The 15,083-nt window shown below is 42.0% G+C and overlaps 1 protein-coding gene across 1 annotated transcript in view; it reads right to left on the bottom strand.

The window, feature by feature from the left end:
* The window catches only part of pds5b (PDS5 cohesin associated factor B), a 187,644-nt gene that overhangs the window by 135,508 nt on the left and 37,053 nt on the right, over nucleotides 1–15,083 (bottom strand). Inside the window, exon 2 of the mRNA XM_078222232.1 lies at nucleotides 1,215–1,344. Within this exon, the coding sequence (XP_078078358.1) occupies nucleotides 1,215–1,322 (108 nt within the window). The 5' untranslated portion in view covers nucleotides 1,323–1,344. The remainder of the gene's footprint in view (nucleotides 1–1,214; nucleotides 1,345–15,083) is intronic.

The raw sequence follows: 15,083 nt of genomic DNA, 5'->3' as shown, positions 1-15,083 counted from the left end.
CCCCTGCAAATTTTTCGCTTCAGATTTTCAAATGAGAATTGGACAGCCAGGATGGAAAACTACTTCCACCATACACTCAGGCAGTGCATTCCAGATTCTAGCCACTCGCTGTGTAAAATAAAAATCTTTCCTCATTTCACAATTTTGCCAATCGCCTCAAACTGGTGATCTCTGGTTCTTGATCTTTGAAAATTCAAACAGCTTCTCCCATCTATTCTGTCCAGACCCCTCATGATTTTGAGCACCTATCATCAAATCTCCTTTTAATTTTCTCTTCCAAGGATAACAACTTCAACTTCTCCAACATATCCATGGAACCGCGCTCTGGAACCATTTGGAATCATTTCTATGAACCCGTCCTAATGCCTTCTAAACCTTTCTAAAGTGTGGTGCCCAGAACTGGACTCATTACTCCAGCTGAGGGCAAACCAGTGTTTTATGCAGTTTCATCATAATGGCCTTGTTTTGGTTTTGTATCTATTCCCCTACAAATAAAGCCCAGGATCCCCCATGCTTCATGAACAGCTTTCTCAAGCTGCCTTGCCACTTTCAAATGATTTATGCACAAACACCCAGGGGTCTTTGCTTCCACATCCCCATTAGAACCGGACCTTTTGTTTTTATAGCAATATTGTCCTCATCCTTCACTTCACACTTTGCTCAACATAAAATTAAAACAATCTGATCGAATGCCAACAATTTATTCAACATCCTTCTAGGTAAAAAGAATATTTTATTTTTAAATTAGCACCCGTTATAACTTCAACATATCACAAACCCTTTCACACAGTGAGTGGATTACTTTGGGCATCTGTTATAAATGCAGAGACACTAAAATGCAAACATTCAGCCCCTTGAGACTCCTCAATTCCGCCACTCAGATCATGGCTGATCAGTTCTATTTTCTGATCATCACTTGAGATCTTAACAAAAATTTGCTGGCATCAATCCTAAAAAAAAATCAAGTGAGCAAATTCATGAACCACACAGTCGGAAACCCAACTGAAAGTTATTATATGGTTACCACATATCGTTCTGCATTTTATAGAAAGTTGCACTGCACTATACATGCAAGGCAATATGACAATTTGCCTTGTGTCATTTCAATTTATAGATGTAAACTATTCAATATTGCATCATTCTGACTGAACTACTGGATTGCGTGATTGTACCTTGATTTCCTTTTGTTCAAACCAAACTAAACAACTACAAACCTTTAGCCTTCGAACCATTTCCTCCTTTGATATTTTGTCAGAGATTTCTTTTACTCCTGGAGGATATGTAATTTTCCCATCATTGACCTTCGGCTTGGTGTGAGCCATGGTTAGAGTTCACGTTTCCTCCCTTGAAAACAAACAGAACATTAGCAAAAGATAGAATTTCCTTCGAGAAAGTTATTAGTGCTCATCTATCAGTACCAAGTACTCATTCACATCAAAGCTGATATGTACCGACTTCACACCAAAACCAACCAGCATAAAATCAACTCGAACAAAACCAAGAGCAGTAGTGTTTGGGGACTTGTAATAGGACGCATCCTCCAAAATTCAGCTCACCACATTACAAAACCACTCAAAAGGTGCATAGTCACAGAAACAAGAGCAGGCCATTCTGGCCCTGGTGCTGATACCCTCGGTTGTAATCTCATTTGCCCTCAGCTCCCTCTGTTGTTTCCATATATTTATGTCACCCATTTGAAATGAAGTTTTAGTCTTGAACTCAAATAGTCATGCATGGTATAGTAAACCACACTTTGATAGTCCTAAATTCAAGAACCTTATTCCTCCCTTTCCCATTCATTCATCTTTTCATTACAAAAGCTTGGTTTCCATTTCCTCTTGCCTCATTCATCCACCAGAGGGAAAAAAAACTTTCACTGTTTAATGACAGTAACCTCTCCAAGTTTCATTCATCCCTTTATTGGGGCTCCTTTCAGTGCAGCTCTCAAGTGCCATCTTGTTTCTGTTGCCACCAGTTCTGCAGAAAACATTCATCAGTGCATCATCTCTCCTGCAATTTACATCGAGTCCTTTTGTACAGAATCAGGCTTGTATCTTATTTATATTGTACTATACATTTGCCAAAGTTTTTCCATTTGCTTCTCGCCAGCAATATTGAGGGGGAGTAATTCGGCCCTTCAAGCCTGCTGCACCATTCAACACGGTGGATCTTCTGCCTCAACTCCACCTTCCCTTGGTACTCTAAATATATAGACCTCTGTCTTAAACACAGTCACTGAGCATTCACAGATCTCTGGGATCGAGAATTCTTAACATTCACAACATTTTGAGTAAAGACATTTCACATCACTTCTAGCCGAAATAGTCAACCCCTCTTCCTGAGATTGTGACCCAGTATTCTAAATTTCCCCGTCAGGGAACATTTCCTATCAAACTCCTTCGGGTATTAGATCTTTCAAATAGATCACCTCTTTAAGTCCAGGGAATATAGACCTTATCTGCTGAATCTCTTCTTAAATAACAAACCCTTTATCTCAGGAACCAATCCAGCAGACTTCTGTTATACTTGCTCACAGACAAAAATGTCCTTCCTTTGGTAAAGGGACCAAAACTGCACACTGTGCTCACCAACACATCTTTACACATGAACGCATGAAGACATCTTTACTCCTGTATTCCAATCCTTTTCTAATAAAAACTAACATGTCTTCCCAATTGTTTACTATACCTGTATGTCAATTTAGTGATTCATGTACAAGGACCCCCAATTCTCTCCAAATGCAGACATTGCCCAGTTTCTCACCATTCAAAACAGGTTCTGCTCTTTATGAAGTGGATAATTTCATATATTGCCACATTGTATTCCATCTGCTTTCTTCATGTTCACCTATCCAATGTGTCCATATTCTTCTGCAGCCACTTGGTTGATAATACAAACTTAGGTTGGAATGTAAGCAGTGACAATTACACTAACTTGGAGACATTATTCTTGGTTCCCTCATTACAGTTATATACGTTGTAAATAGCTGATTTGTTGTAAATTGTAAATAGCTGCGATCCAAGTGCTGATCGTTGTGGTGCCTCACTTGTTAAAGCACAAAACAAATTGTGACTCTCAGCTTTGTTAATTAATCAATCCATAATCCATGCTATTATCCCCATTCCCAGGAGTTCGAATTGTGTGAAATATCCTCATGTGTACCACTTTGTCAAATGTTTGCTGTTAAAAATACACTACTCTTTTATCCATCACACTAGTTACATCTATTAAAAACAGATTTGTCGAACACCATTTCCCTTTCATATTGGTTCTACTTAATCATATCAGGGGTCAAAATAATCCCCCCCCCCCCCCCACCCCCCACCCCCACCCCCCCCACCCCCCACCCCTCTTATCCGGAGGGCTCCTTTTGATATTTCTTAAGGTCAACTACTTTGTTTTCAGGGGATATGTTTTTTCGGGACTCCTTAATTTGGTGATGCAGTATTACCTTCTGTACTAGGGTTGACATTTTTTAAGCATCTCCTTTAGATAGATAAGGTAGCAGAAATACCAAAGACTGTCAGAAAGTAGAGGTACTTAAAGTGTTTGTATTGTTGGATATTAGAAAAGTATAGATGCATGTAATTTAGTGTTTTGTGCAAGAAAGAGTTTAAGATGTTTACGTGTTTAGAGGTTTTGGTTTCATGTCAAGCAGTGTCTGGATTGTGCTTAGTGAGTTAACGATGTGGAAAGTAAGCAGAGCTTACAAGACTTTTCTGCGGCTTAGCAACCAGGGAACATCTTTGAGAGTTCTAGTTTTTAACTGGGCCCTAGGTAGTGAGAGAGAAGGCTGCTCTCAGGGCTCGACCAGAAGCAGTACAATGGAGTAATGGGAAGAAAACAAGTCCCAGAAACTAAAGAAAAGGATTTGAGAAAGCAGAGAAAGAGAAAATGAGAAACAGAATTAAAGTTTCAGATCTAAATGATCCTTCTAGTTTCTCTCCACAGATGCTGCCAGTCCTGCTGAGTTTATCCAGTATCTGCAGCATTTTGCTTTTATTTTAAATGAAAAGAGGTGTCCCAGGAAGATTGAAGTCAAAGGGACAAAAGAAACTGTAATTTGAACAAGGTATTGTTCACTGGAATCCAAGTAAACAGCAGACAAAGTGCTTAGAGTTAAAGAGACAACTGCAGTAAACAAAGTGGGAAACAAGACATCCGAGGTAAATCAAAAGTTTAGTGACATCGGTGGATGGATTCACTATGGAGCATCCACGATGCTGAAGAAGTCGTGGATAGCGCATTCAGTGAATTGGTCACACCGTAGATAAAAACTGAGGGAGAGTAGGAATGGGTGACCATCAGACAGAGGAAGAGTAGGAAGGCAGTGCAGGGGTCCCCTGTGATCACCTCCCTCCAAAAAGATATACCGTTTTGGATACTGTTGGGGAGATGGCACACCAGGGGAAGGTGGCAGCAGCCAGGTTCATGGCACCATGGCCGGCTCCACTGCACAGGAGGGCAGGAAGAAAAAGGGTGGTAGAGTTATAGTGACGGGGGATTCAAATGCAAGGGGAATCGACAGGTGTTTCTGTGGACACAAACGAGACTCCAGGAAGGTATGTTACCTAAAAGCAAATTACTGCGGATGCCGGAATCTGAAACCAAAAGAGAAAATGCTGGAAAATCTCAGCAGGTCTGGCAGCATCTGCAAGGCGAGAAAAAAGCTGATGTCAAGTCCAGATGACCCTTTGTCAAAGATATGTTGCCTCCCTGGTGCAAGGGTCAAGAATGTCTCGGGCGGCTACAGGGCATTCTGGAGGGAGAGGTAAACAGCCAACTGTCATGGTGCATATAGACACCAACGATATAGGTAAAAAAAAACAGGATGAGGTCCTACAAGCTGAATTTAGGGAGTTAACCCAAAACGTAGGACCCTCAAAAGGGTAGCAATCTCACCAGTGCCAGGTGCTAGCCCGAGTAGGAATGTCACGATAGCCAAGGTAAACATGTGGCTTGAGGGATGGTGCAAGAGGAAAGGATTCAAATTCCTGGGACATTGGAACCAGTTCTGGGGGAGCTGGGACCAGTACAAATCAGATGGTCTGCATCTGGGCAGGACTGGAACCAATGTCCAATGCAGAGTATTTGCTAGTGCTGTTAGGGAGGGTTTAAATTAATGTGGAAGGGGAATGGGAACCGATGCAGGAAGACAGAGGGAAGTAAAGTGGGATCAGAAACAAAAGGCAGGAAAAAGGGGCAGGCAGAGAAACCAAAGACAAAAATCAAAAAAGGGCCACAGTACAGAGACTGTAGAGAACTCAGTGAATGGGTCCAGTAAGGCTAAGAGAAATAAAACACGGAGAGTGTACAAAACATGACAGGACAGCTGGTCTGAGGTGTGCTTGCTTTAATGCCAGGAGTATGGCAGGTAAGGTGGATGAACTTAAAGCTTGGATTACTACATGGAACTATGTTGCTGTGGCAATCATGGAGACTTGAATGAAAGAAGGGCAAGGCTGACAGCTTAGCATTCCAGGATTTAGATGCTTCAGGTGAGATAGAGGAGAGTGACAAAAGAAGTGGGGGTGTTGTTTTACTGATTAGGGAGAATGTCACAGCTAAACAGAGGGAGGACACCTTGGTGGGATCATGCAGAGAGGCCATATGGATAGAACTCAGGAACAGGAGTGGTACAATCACACTGTTGGGATTGTACCACAGACCTCCCAACAGCCAGCATGAAGTGGAGGAACTGATCTGTCAGCAGATTATGGGAAGATGTAAAAACAAGGTTATTGTGTTGGGCGATTTTAACTTCTCCAACACAGACTGGGATTCCTTTAATGCCAGGGGCTTGGATGGGGCAGAGTTTGTTCAATGTGTCCAAGAGTACTTCTTGAGGCAATATGTAGGTAGTCCAACTTGAGAAGGGGCCATCTCTGACCTGGTTCTGGGAAACAAGCCCAGACAGATGTTGATGTCTCAGTGGAGGGGGGGGGCATTTTGGAAACAGTGATCACAATTCTCTAAGTTTCAAGATACTTGCAGAAAAGGATGGAAGTCATCCCAGAGTGAAAGTACTAAACTAGGGGAAGGCTAACTACGATGGTATTAGGCAGGAGCTAGGGAATTTAGACTGGGGGTGGCTGTTTGAGGTCAAATTCACATACGATATGTGGGAATCTTTTAAAAGTCAGTGGTTAACAATTCAGGTCAAGTATGTCCCTGTAAAAATGAAAGATAAAGATGGCAAGATTCGGGAACCCTGGATGACAAGAGAGATTGTGAGCTTAGTGATAAAGGAGGCATTAATAAATTTCAGAAAATTAAAAACGGATAAGGCTCGAGGAATACAAAGATAGCCAGAAAGAGCTTAAACAGGGACTTAGGAGGGCAAAAAGGGGCCATGAAATGTCCTTGGCACGCAGGATTAAGGAGAATCTCTTGGCTTTTTATGTGTATACAAGGAGGAAGAGGGTAGCAAAGGAAAGGGTAGGTCCACTCAAGGACAGTGGAGGGAATGTGTATGTGTGTGGAGCCAGACGAGGTCCTTTACATCAGTATTCACAAAGGAGAAGGATGTGGTAGATGGTGAGTGCAGAAAAGGAGGGATGTTGGCATTCTAGGACATGTTGAGATGAAAAGGGAGAAGGTTTTGAAAAATATTAAAGATGGACAAGACACCAGGGCCAGATAAGGTCTTTCCAAGAATACCAAGAGAGACAAGGGAAGAAATTGCTGACTCCTTGACCAAAATCTTTGTATAATCTTTAACCATGGGCGAGATACCAGAGGACTGGAGAACAGCTAACATTGTCTCTTCTGCCCTTCTTAAACAGAGGAACAATCTGGGAAATTACAGGCCTGTGAGCCTTACATCAATGGTGGGAAAATTGGAAAAGATTTTTAGGGACAGGATGTACTCACATCTGGAAGAAAATAGGCTCATTAGCGATAGGCAGCATGGTTTTGTGAAGAGGAGGTCGTCTCTCACAAACTTGATTGAGTTCTTTGAGTAAATGACAAGAAAAATTGACCAGGGTAGGGCAGAACAGTGGATGTTGTATACATGGACTTCAGTAAAGCCTTCGATAAGGTTCCTCATGGCAGGCTGATACAGAAGATGAAGTCGTTTGGGATCCAAGGTGAGGTGGTAAGATGGATACCAAACTGGCTTGGGCATAGAAAGCAGAGAGTAGCAGTGGAAGGGCACTTTTCTAACTGGAGGTCTGTGACAACTGGTGTTCCACAAGGATTAGTGCTGGGGCCTCTACGGTTTGTATTATAGAATGATTTAGAGGAAAATGGAGGTGGTCTGATTAGCAAATTTGCAGATGATACAAAAATTGGGGGAGTAGCAGATAGTGAGGAGGATTGTCAGGAGGATACCACAGAATATAAATCAGTGGAGACTTGGGCCGGAAGATGGCAGATGAAATTTGACCCGGACAAGCGTGAGGTGATGTGATTTGGAAGGTCTACTGCAGAAGGAAAGTAAACAATAAATGGTAGCGCCCTTAGAAATATTAGCTTAGAGGGATCTATGCATGCAGATCAACAGTTCCTGGAAGGTGACAACTCTGACGGACAAGATAGTCAAGAAGGCGTATGGCATGCTGGCCTTCATTGGTCGGGGCACTGAGTATAGGAATTGGAAAATCATGTTGCAGCTGTACAAGAGACTTTGGTTAGGCTACAATTGGAGTATTATGTACAACTACGGTCGTCACATTACCAGAAGGATGTTGATTCACTGGAGAGGGTGCAGAAGAGATTTACCAGGATGTTGTCTGTTTTGGAAGATGTGGACTATGAAGAAAGCTTGAACAAACTTGGATCGTTTTTAAAAGGAGCAGAGGATGGGGGCCTGATAGAGGTTTACAAGATTATGACAGGCTTGGATAGAGTGGATAGTCATAGTCTTTTTCCCAGGGTCGAAGGGTCAATTCACCACAGAGGGTGATGAATGTCTGGAATGCTCTGCCGGAGGCGGCGATGGAAGCAGATTCTCTAACAATGTTCAAGAGGCACCTGGATAGATACATGAATAGGCAGGGAATAGAGGGATATGGACCATGTAGAGGTAAGAAAATATTAGATTAGATAAGCATCTGTGTCGGCACAGACTTGGTAGGCTGAAGGGCCTGTTCTTTGTCTTACGAGAAGCAGCCCAAAAAAGGAGCCTGGGAAAAGAATACCAATGATTTAGAGTCCAAGAACAAATCCATCTCCTGGAAACAACTGCCAAGTGTGCGGTTGAGGATGCAGCTCTAGGATTGTGCTCATCAGCTACACAAGGACACACACAACCCATGACCAGTAACACAGAGTTACTTAGGTGAACAATCATACTTGTTAGCAAGTGATCACCAAGGAAGACTACAGCCTGTGAAGCAGTCGCGTTCTAGTGGCATGGCTGGGTACATGGAGAGATTGTGGGGAAGCTGGAATACACATAGCAATACAAGGCAGAGGAATACGGAGAAGAGAGTTGGAAATTCTGAAAAGGGTGAATTCCTGCTGAAAACAGCGGAGGGAAAGTGTTGTTTGGAAAAAGATATTAAAGGAGTGTCTTTTCGAGAGTGTTGTGTGGAAGCCAGAGTCTGGTGGACCAGTCAGCTCAATGTAATAATAATCTGCAGGGATTTGAGAAATCCAGGAGGTACAAATGGGTGGCATCGGCTACTTGGCTTCAAAGTAGGGTGGTCTGACCACAGTTGGCCTACTAGTTTACAAGAACTGTGTATTTACCAAGAACACTATAGTGCAAGATATATTTTGTGACTTGTGTTATTGTAAAAAATTTGCGTACGTTTGTGAAGATATTCGTGGAGTAAAGGAGCAGTGTTAAAGTCAAACTTTTAATGTTTAATCACTTTTTTTTAGTTGTTAAAAGCCAGTTGGCAGTCTAATGACTCTGCTCATCCATATTTTTCTAAAAACAGTTGTCTTTTGAGCCAGGGTTCCATTCTGGGACCTTCCCATCCAGTTATATCAACCTGGATCGTAACAACCAAGGCGAGGTAATCTATTTCAGTCATATTTCAGGGATAAGCATTGGCCACAACAAAGAAGTTCCTTACACTTCCTTAAAAAGTGCAATTTAAGAGGGACTCCATCTGCCAATCTTTGCCTAATCATGCAAGCTATCGATATCCCTTTGCAAACTTTGTTTCCTCCTCACAACTTGCTTTCCTGCCCATTTTTTAAAAAATCATCAGCATATTGGTCCATAATATAGCCTGTCCATTCATTCATGTGAATAATGTATTTTACTCCACTTGGTCTTCTTGCACCATGGCGCTGTGGTCATCCTCCCGACAGTCCCTGCTCTCAATCACACAAGCTGCAAGAACATTAAACCTGTTAGGACAATTACAAGGGTTGAGGATCCTCCATTGCTACCTTCTGGATCCCCACATCTGCCTCACCTTCAAACCTTCCTGTCCAACCACAGACCACGTTAGGGCTGTGACTGCCTCCTGTCAAAAGGTAACTTTTTCCTCTCCCCAAGGCAATGTCTGTAGCTCGGACTCCAGCTCATTAAACCAGAGCCCAAGTTCCTTGAGCTGCAGACACTTCGTACAGATCACACATGACTCCATCAGCTCGCACATGCTTCAACTCATCATCCTGCCATCTTTATTGGGTTTTATTTACACAATTAGGTTTCAAGTTTCAAAATGTCATTCAACTGTCACCTGTAGTTACATGCAGTAGTTTAGTGAGTTACGCGATACATTTAATGTACAAGTTTTAAAAATTGCCCCAGTTTAGAGGGATAAAATCTTCACCAATCACATACCAGCTCATATATTTAATGCCTTTGAACACAAGGCACCTATGGAAGTTTGAAAACAAAGCAGGACTATTTTTCCTCTCTGTAATGAACTTTCACCTGCATCAAATTCCCAAGTTCGCACTTACACCTCAAAACACTCTGTTCCCACACTCTCTTGGTTAAAGAAGGTCCTGAAAGTGCTGTGCACATTGGTAGTATTTTGTTCAACTAGAAAAAAAAGTGCTCCTCCACCGCCTCAATCACTATTTACTTGATTACATAAAAATTGTAGCACAGAAACAGGACACTGGCCAAACCAATCCATGTTGGTGTTAATGCTCAACACAAGCCTCCTCCCACCTATCATTCTATTCCTTTCTCCCTCGTGCTAATCTACGTTTGTCTCAAATATATGTGTGCTAGTCATTTCAACAATTCCTTGTGGTCACAAGTTCACATTCTCCAAGTTTCTGTTGAGTTCCCTATTGGATTTATTAGTCACTAGGTTATATTTATGGCATCTCATTCTCATCTCCCCTGCAAGGTGAAACATTTTACGTCCAACCTATCAAAGCATTTCATGATTTTAAAGGCCTCAATCACATCCTTTTTCTCAAGGCAAAAGCCACAGCCTGTTCAGTCTTTCCAGATTTTTCTAACCTTTCAGAAGCATGAAGGTGCAAAGATGATTTACTAGAATATTACAAAACATACCAGAACTGTCTAATTTAACACAAGCACAATTCAGTTAAATGCAATATTTAGTGAATAAGAGCAGCGCGAGTAATGACAGAAACAAAGGTTGTAAATAAATACAATTACTTTTGCTTACACACCAACTGCAATCTTGTGTTCATGTTATGAATTCCAAACATTGGAAAAATCAACCATTTCCATGTTCTGCAAGACAACCAAGTCCTGAACTCAGATTCCTAACTAGATTTGTAAGTAAAGGTTATTAATTACAATTCTGCACAGAATAAGCATGTCCAGATTCATGTAGACAAGTTCGGCAGGTAGTTAAGATTTTATCTTATTGCTTACGCTTAATGACTGTTTACTTAATGCAATTCTTAGTGTTATGTAGGTGGGAGCTATCCAATATTTTTTTCCTCTCTCATTTTAGTACAGAATACCAATAAAAAATACTTTGGTCCTCATTAAATAATGTTTTCAGTGAATTTGTTTAGGTATTTGCCAATGACAAAGACTGGTCATTTACAATCAGTGTTGGCTGCAAGTCTCTTTTTTTAAAAATACATATTTTCCAAGTAATTAAAAAATGTTTTTTTTTCATAATTTGTAATTCCAGAGATGCAGATGCAAAGGCAGACTATGCACATTTCTTTGGTGCAATTACGGTTATGGAAAACAGTACTTCTCCAAAAACTGAAAAACAATCCAATGATATGGAATGGGCAATAAATGCTGGCCTTGCGAGATACACCTATATCTCAAGAATGCTCATATATTACCCAGCTAAATTATTGCAATAAGTTCAATCTTTAAAAGATATTTTTAACGTAAATGTGTACTTCAGCAAACCATAAATTAATCTGTGTTCATTCTGCCAATCTTTTACTCATTCAATGTGAAGCTGAAAACCCAGCGGCTCAAAAGATAGCATTGCACAAAGCACTGGATCAATGTTAGCAAACAAAAAAAGTGCCACTTCGAAAAAGGTACTTTGTTGTCAGGTCTTCAAGAAACATACACGTTGGGTCAGATTTTTCACTTTACAACCACCTGCCCCCGAACCACCAGCTCCCAAAAATAGGTCTGGCCTGAAGTATAAACAGATCTGTATTTTACCAACCCTGCAACTGGCTTAGTTAAAACAGGTCTGTCTCGATTTGGATGTTACATTTCGAGATAAGCATTAGAAATGGCACTGAAGTCTGTTTACACAGAAATTTCTCTTTGTAATAGACCGACTAACCGAATTTTCTTTTGACACAAATTGAACAATTAAACACTGCAATAATGCTTAGTTCATCCATTTACTAATCGAGCATCTGTAGCCTTCTCCTGAACTTTTCAAGGATGCTGATAATTTACCAAACACCCCCCCCCCCGGCGACCATAATTGTAATTCTCTTAAGTAAAGAAAGAATGAAACTCGTGCCTTAACTAGATGTCAGTTTTTCAGGAGCTTTTCAACTACCATATGACCTGCGCAGTATCACTGGTGATGCCGTAGACACTGGAGAGACTTGTTTTAGTTGAGCTGGACTCGTGGGCTCAGGAATAGGTTGGGTGTTTGTGAATGAATGTCCTTCATCGCCAGAATTCACTAGAAATCTTCATACATCAAGAACCACTTCCTGTCAAATGTCCACAGCGGCATTTCTTTCAACTGTGTTATCTAGAACTTGTGTTGTCTCCAAGTCATGGCATAGATGAATGTGTTCCTGGTGTCTGCAAACGAGTCTCCCATTATTCAGTTTCACTGCCAAAGATACTGGACCACTTTGGTTGACAATAACGCCAGATAGTGATCATTGGTTACTGCCAAAATTGCTCAGACACAATAATTTGGGATGAAGTGTCTCTCCTTAGCATGGTAGTTATGTCTCTCCTTTTCCTCTCCTTCAGTAATTCAGCTGGTTGTTGTTTGTGGTGTGATATGATACTGGAACAAGAACCTTGAGAGCTTGGTTCCCAAAGTATCACCTGCCATTTCCCTCAATCCTTTCAGTGTCTGAACAGTTCACTCTGCTAAACCATTTGAAGCTGGGTGAATGGGCACAGCACACACATTCCATTTTTTTGCATTATTGGGGGAAAAAAAGAAACCACCCATAAATGTTGTATCGGTATCAGAAACAAGTAAATCCAATAAACCAGGAGTTGCAAAAACACGATGTAGCTTTTTCTGGTTGATCTGTCACACAGCACAGGACTTTCCAAGTCCTGATCCCTATTAAGCTACCAAATATACAACCTAGCTAAACATTTCATTCAGGAGATACCGGGGGTGAGCCTCATGAATTTCTTCCAAGACTTGTAAATGAGCGAGGGTGGGATGACCATTCTGGACCCCCAGAGGATACAGCCTTCTTGCTCATCTCATCTTTCCGCTTTGCAGATGGTCTCAGTTCATCATTTGCATAACCATAGGCCAACCCTGCAGAAGGGATTCCACCGGGGATAGAACAGGGTCCTGGTCTGTCCACCGCTAATCTGTTTAGTCCCTCAAGCATGAAAGTTGTCTCTGAAGGAAATGTCTTGGTGGGCATTTCTGGTAAAGGAAGACTCAACATGTCTGTCTTTGCATTGTCCGTCCCTGCCTTGTACACAACATTATACTGTAGGTTGACAATGCGAGTGCCCTGTTCCGTAGTCTCACCGGGGCCATGGGAGGAATGCACTTGGATTCAGTGAAAGGAAACGGCTTGCAGTTGATATATCAAGTGAATGTACAACCATAAAAAGATACTGATGAAACTGTTTCACAGCAAAAGCGGTGGCAAGACCTTTCGTGATGACTGAGAATATACCTCCTCAGCTGTTGTCAGCGTACATAATGCAAAACCAATGGATTTTTCTGACCCATCCTCAAATGATAGGGGAGAGTGAGCCCCATAGGGCAAAGCAGCACACGACAGAATGAGTTCTCATCTTGATCAGAGTGAACCAGCAGATTATCGGATTTTAGCAGAGCTTTCATGTCCTTCAAAGCTTTCTTTTGTACTGGCCCCCCCATTTCCATTCTGTTTATTTGTTTAATAGAGAGTGATGCCAACACTGTTTAAAGGCCTGGCAGACACTTCCCATACTAATTTATCATGCCCAGAAATGACCTGAGCTCAGACACACTCCTGGAGTCTGGAACTTCCTTCATAGCTCTCACTTTGCCTTCAACTGGGGATAGACCCTGCACTGTAACCCAAATATTCCACACTGTGCCTGGGAGATGCACTCTTGCTACACTTCAGGCACAGCCCCGCCAACACTTGATCCAAGTTACAGGGATGCTCTTCCTCAAGTTTTCCATGTGACCAGAATGTTGTTCCAAGTGCTACATGAGGAAACCCCTGCAACAGATTATCCATTGGCCCCAAAAGAAAAATCACCAGACTGGAGGACACCAAAAACCAGACTGCTGTATTTGAACAAACCTGGAGTGTTTATTGTGGTGTACAGTTTTGAGTCCTCCTCTAACAAAAGCTGCTGGTAGGTGCGGCTCATGTCAAGTTTTGAGAATGCCTTGCCTCCGACAGGAAGGAAAACAGATCTCAACCCACAGCAACAGGTAAGCATACAACTTGGTAGCCTGATTAATGGCAAGATTGCACACTATACCATCACTTTTAAGAACAGGAACGATTGGAGCTGCCCATTGAGAGAACTGAATGGGCTCAATGATCCAAAGGCTTTGCGGACTCTTCACTTTGCCTTTCTTGGCATGGGGCACTGTCCTGGGCTTGAAAAAAGCAAGGAACGACTGGTGGATTTATGAACTTACCCAGTCCATCTTTGAAAACCTCAAGGATATTTCCGAATGACCTGCTGCGTTACCAGCATGCGCTTAATCCCACTCCAGCTCAAATGGAATTTTACCGAGCCAGTCATGATCTTAATAAACTAGGCCCATTCCCTTTCACATGTTTTTGCTTCTTGGCTGTTGTATGCAATGCTCATCTTTAACACCCCAAGCAATGGTATAGCCTCTCCAGGATACCTCTGAAGTTGGATCCCTGCCTAAGTAAAAGCTGGCACCTGCTTAGAGTCCGAAGTCTTCCTGTAGGTTGCCTCATTATTCGCAGATATAAAGGCTCCCATGTCCACCCTTCTGGATTTGTTTTCCACTGACATTCAACGCAGTACAGGTGGGCTACGCAAGCCCCTCACTAACGTCACAATGAGTGCTCCTCTGCATGCTGAGCTTTCCAGGTGATGCATAGCTGACTGAGGCTTTTTTGAATGTGAATTTCCCTGCGCAACCTTTCACTTGCTCTTAGCACCCCTACATTGCGTAGCTGAAAGACCCTTTGTTGCAATGGTGATAAACAGCGTCCATAAATTTACAATTTGTATACTGTGTCCCTCCACATCTGAAACACTCCAATGCTTTCACCTTTTTGTTTGCAGCCTTTTTGTTTATTTGATGCAATGCACCTGCCTGTGCACCACCACTGGCCTTCCGAATCTCTTCTTCTATGCCAAGAAATTTCTGGAGCCTTTGTGAAAGAGAGTGTGGCTTCTCCCAACAAATGACACTGAACGCTGTCCTCATTAATGCCATAGACGAATCTGTCCTGAGCATGTTCTCCAACATTCTCCAAACTCAATATTGAGAGAGAGTTGTCTTAATTCAACAACAAAGTTAGTTATGGACTTTCCTGCTTTTCAA

Source organism: Mustelus asterias, chromosome 10 (genome assembly GCF_964213995.1).
Source record: "Mustelus asterias chromosome 10, sMusAst1.hap1.1, whole genome shotgun sequence".
In the NCBI taxonomy this organism is placed as follows: Eukaryota; Metazoa; Chordata; class Chondrichthyes; order Carcharhiniformes; family Triakidae; genus Mustelus; species Mustelus asterias.
Note: the sequence above shows the minus strand (reverse complement) of the source record. Positions and strands in the feature narration are given on the sequence as shown.